This window comes from Netta rufina (genome assembly GCF_964035555.1).
Source record: "Netta rufina genome assembly, chromosome: 18".
NCBI lineage: Eukaryota > Metazoa > Chordata > Aves > Anseriformes > Anatidae > Netta > Netta rufina.
In genome coordinates this window covers 14,001,871-14,006,634 of record NC_140142.1, presented here as the reverse complement: position 1 = coordinate 14,006,634, position 4,764 = coordinate 14,001,871, and the positions used below count along the sequence as shown (strand labels likewise).

Genomic DNA, 4,764 nt, shown 5'->3' with positions numbered 1-4,764 from the left:
CAATAATAATAATAATAATAATAACAATTATGATAATAGTACTACTAATAATAATGTGTACAAACAAGTGATGCACAATGCAATTGCTCACCACCCGCTGACCGATGCCCAGCCTAACCATGAGCAGTCCGGCCCCCCTCCCCCCGGCTAGCCACCCCTATATATTGTTTAGCATGACGTCAGATGGTATGGAATACCCCTTTGGCTAGTTTGGGTCACCTGTCCTGGGTCTGTCCCCTCCCAGCTCTTGCTGCACCCCCAGCCTGCCCGTTGGCAGGACAGAGCAAGAAGCTGAGATGTCCTTGGCTTGGTATAAACACTGCTCTGCAACAATGAAAACATCGGGGTGTTATCAGCACTCTTTTCATCCTAACCCAAAACATAGCACCCTACCAGCTACTAGGAAGAAAATTAACTCTGTTCTAACTGAAACCAGGACACTAGGGAGGGATGCCACATACAGATGGGCTCAAGATCAAGGGATGGACCTGACCATTGAGGTCATAACACAGGTTACCCATGAGTGTGAGACCTGTGCTGCAATCAAACGAGCCAGGAGGGTAAAGTCTCCCTGAAATATGGAGAGATGGCTTGGATTTCAGTATGGCAAGGCCAGGCAGATTGACTACATCGGGCCATTCCCACAAACCCGCCAAGGGAGCCAGTATACACTCACCATGGTAGAAGCAAATATTGAGTGGCTGGAAACATATTCAGTAAACCATGCCATGGCCCAAAACACTGTCTTGGGAAAGACAAGTGCTGTGGTGTCATTGTGAGGAATGTTTTAACAATTCGTGTCCATAAAGAACAATTCTGTTTGAATCCTGTCTGCCTCTGGGCCCTGCACTGGCAATTTAATTCTTGAACCACAGATGCAGTGTGTCCCAGTCTCCCCCTCATTCTAGTCAATTTATCACATCTTCAGAAAATACTCCTTAAATTTATGAACCTGTTTGCTTTTGTTATTCTGGACTTCTACTTCTAACAGTTATAGCCTTTTTTCCTGTCTTCTTCGAGATTAACTTAACACTGCTATAGATGTGTCTGTGAATGGCTGGTGAAGAATGTTTTAATTACTTGTGAAGCGTCAAATAAGAAAGCTGTTTGTGTTTGATGTCTGTGAGTTTCAGAACAACTGATAACAACTAGTGACTGTTATGGGATACTATGTGGATCTTTGGTATCTGGTTAGGGGGGCCGAGAGATAAAGAGGAAGGAGAAAGAAGCTGAAGGACGGCTGGGAGAAAAGACCTGCAGAGAATGTTCTATAAACTTGGCATGGTGCCAAGTAAGTACAAAGAGGGAGAGGAAGACTACGAGCCTTCAGCATGAAAGACCCCTAGAGACCCCCAGAAGAGACCCCCAGAGGAGACTGCGCATGCTCCAGTAGGAGGGACTGCACCCCGGAAACTAATTATAATAATCTATTTTTTTTAGAAGTAGTAATGAATATGTATTAGTCTAGGAGCATAAAAATCAGCTGCTTGATGTAACTGGTGTGCGTCCTGGTGGAGCGGAGACTGCCGGTGCACCCAGCGCTGTTTGCTTACCTCTATTCTTTTATATTCTTTCAATAAATCCTATTTTTTATTTAATCCTAATTTGAATCCTGAGCCATTTATAACAATTTTTCATGGTACACTAGAGAGAATTAAGTCTGACAATGGAAGTCCTTTCCGAAACAATTTTGTCACCTCCTGAGTGACATGGTACTGAGTGGGTGTATCACATCCCTTATCACCCACAAGCCTCTGGGAAGGTTGGGAGGTACAATGGACTGTTAGAGACTATGTTATGAGCATTGGGTACTGGGGCATGGAAACAATGGGACTTAAATCTACCAGAAGCCACTTGGCTAGTTAACAACAGAGGGTCAATCAGCACTCAGACCTTATCGCTCTTTATAAGTACATCAAAGGAGGCTGTAGTGAGGTGGGGGTTGGTCTGTTCTCCCACGTGCCTGGTGACAGGATGAGGGGGAATGGGCTAAAGTTGCGCCAGGGGTATTTTAGGCTGGATATTAGGAAGAACTTCTTTACTGAGAGGGTTATGAGGCATTGGAACAGGCTGCCCAGGGAAGTGGTGGAGTCACCATCCGTGAAGGTCTTTAAAAGACGTTTAGATTTTGAACTTAGTGATGTGGTTTAGTGGAGGACTTGTTAGTGTTAGGTCAGAGGTTGGACTCTGTGATCTTGGAAGTCTCTTCCAACCTAGATGATTCTGTGATTCTGTGATTCTTCTGATCCTAATCCTAAACATAGCACCCTACCAGCTACTAGAAGGAAAATTAACTCTGTCCTAACTGAAACCAGGACATGGAGTCATATGGAATTCACCTTGGAAGGAACAAAAAAGGAGTGGGGCTGTTTGTGAGACCACTTGAAGAAGATCCTGTAACTCAGACACACTGCTGTTAGAGCAAAGGTGGCCGTTCAGAGGAGACCATGCTATTCAGGCTGTCCACCCTGTCAGCAAAGGGAGCTTGCACCGTGTGACTCACTTTGGGCAAAGAGTGGGCTCCGTGCTGCTCCCTGGCCACCGGGGCTGCTCCTCCATGTGGCAGCTGGGCTCTTGGCCCTGAGCCCCTCCCGCAAGCTGGGGCTGCTCCCCCAGCTCCAAAGGAGATGGGAAGAGATGGCAGCTGAGAGGAGTGAAGTTTTCATGGTTTCTTTATTATTTCCCACACCGGAAACCTTATTCTGTAAGAATATAAGATGATTGGGGGAAAGTAAATAAAATAATTAATAGACAGGATGCCACAAATAGAATTAAATCTAAATCACAAGTTCAAGTAAATAATAATGATAAAAATAAAAGAATATCAAGCTACGGTATTGAGATTTTTTTTTATTATTTATTTATTTTTTTTTTAGATATCCTGTTTGTCCCATTAGTATTATAGGTACATTATTGACGCTGAAGAAGCATGTACCCAAAGAGTGTCCACAAGACATCCTTGAGCTCCTGGTTCCTCATGCTGTAGATGAGGGGGTTCACTGCTGGAGGCACCACTGAGTACAGAAATGACACCACCAGATCCAGGGATGGGGAATAAATGGAGGCGGGCTTCAGGTAGGCAAACATGGCAGTACTGAGAGTCAGAGAGAAAACGGCTAGGTGAGGGAAGCATGTCGAGAAGGCTTTGTGCCGGCCCTGCTCAGAGGGCATCCTCAGCACTGCCCTGAAGACCTGCACATAAGAAAATGAAATGAAAATAAAACATGCAAATGCTAAACAGAGACTAACTGCAAGAAGGACAACCTCCCTGAGGTAGGCATCTGAGCAGGAGAGCTTGAGGATGTGGGGGATTTCACAGAAGAACTGGTCCACAGCATTGCTGTGGCAGAGGGGCAGGGAAAATGTACTGGCTGTGTGCAGGACAGAATAGAGAAATCCAGTGCCCCAAGCAGCTGCAGCCATCTGGGCACAAGCTCTGCTGCCCAGGAGGTTCCCGTAGTGCAGGGGCTTGCAGATGGCAACATAGCGGTCGTAGGCCATGACGGTGAGAAGGCAGTACTCTGCTCCAGCCAAGAAGACAAAAAAGAAGACCTGTGCAGCACACCCTTGATAGGAGATGGCCCTGGTATCCCAGAGGGAATTGGCCATGGCTTTGGGGACTGTGGTGGAGATGCAGCCCAGGTCGAGGAGGGCGAGGTTGAGGAGGAAGAAGTACATGGGGGTGTGGAGGCGGTGGTCGTAGGCTACGGCGGTGAGGATGAGGCCATTGCCCAGGAGGGCAGCCAGGTAGATGCCCAGAAAGAGCGCGAAGTACAGGAGCTGCAGCTCCCACATGTCTGTGAATGCCAGCAGGAGGAACTCACTCATAGAGCTGCTGTTGGACATTTCCTGCCCTTCATCAAGGGCACTGCAGAGAAGAAAAAATACAGACTGTTAGGGGAAGTTTCCCTGAGCAATACTCATTGCTTTTCTCATTGAAGCATTCACATTGTTTTTCTTTCCAGGGGACCTTTGTGTCTGTCCCTGGTTGTAGCCCTGTTTTGTGCTTGCTGAGTGTCCTGTACACAGCACCCACCTCTGCCCATCAGACTCTTGATGGGCCACCTCTGCTCCACTGCAGTGGTAAATGTCAATGTTGTGGGGGCAAACTTCAGCCAGAAGTCACATCCAGGAGAGCTGCTCTGTCAGTCCCCTGGTGCCCAGCTGCTGGCTGCTTGCAGCATTCAGGTGGGGCATGGCTCCACTCAGAGGTTGTGCTAAAAAATGATATCTCCATGTCTGCAGGACCTAAACAAAAGCACAGAAAAACCCTGGCACAGTCTGTAAGCAGAGAGAAGAAAAGGGATACGCTCAGGTTCTTCACTAACCTGTTTGTGCCTCAGTTTAATGCTGAAGGAATCTCAGTCACCTGTGCAAATCCAACCACTCTATTAACACAGTCCCTGCCCCAGAATCAGAGCAGGAAAAGCAGGTAGAGACTGCAGAAAGTGCCTTCTCTTTGTGGGCAGCCCCTACCCTACTCTTCCTCTGTCCAAGCCATTGGGCAGCTCCCCTGGCAGGCTGAGTGCTGTGCCTGGCAGGCGGCAGAGGCCCTGCCCCAGCACACAGCCCCTGGTGCACAGCAGGGACCCTGCTCTGCACCACAGCCCTGGGCACCCCTGCAGCTGCCCTGCAGCACCTTCTCCTCCACACCGCACAAGCCATGAGTGACATCCTGGCAGCTCCTGGCCAGGCAGAGATGTCTCACACCTAGGAGCCCCTTCCAGGAACTTCCCCTGCACTGTCCTACAGCCAGAGACTTAC

The 4,764-nt window shown here is 48.2% G+C and overlaps 1 protein-coding gene across 1 annotated transcript; it reads right to left on the bottom strand.

Annotated features, from left to right (window-relative positions):
- Positions 1-2,910: 2,910 nt before the first annotated feature.
- On the bottom strand, positions 2,911-3,846 carry LOC311216560 (olfactory receptor 14I1-like; the record flags this gene model as incomplete). Its single annotated transcript, XM_084298084.1, has 1 exon — positions 2,911-3,846. One exon carries the CDS (start codon positions 3,844-3,846, stop codon positions 2,911-2,913), a length of 936 nt encoding a protein of 311 aa, XP_084154210.1.
- Positions 3,847-4,764: the final 918 nt, after the last annotated feature.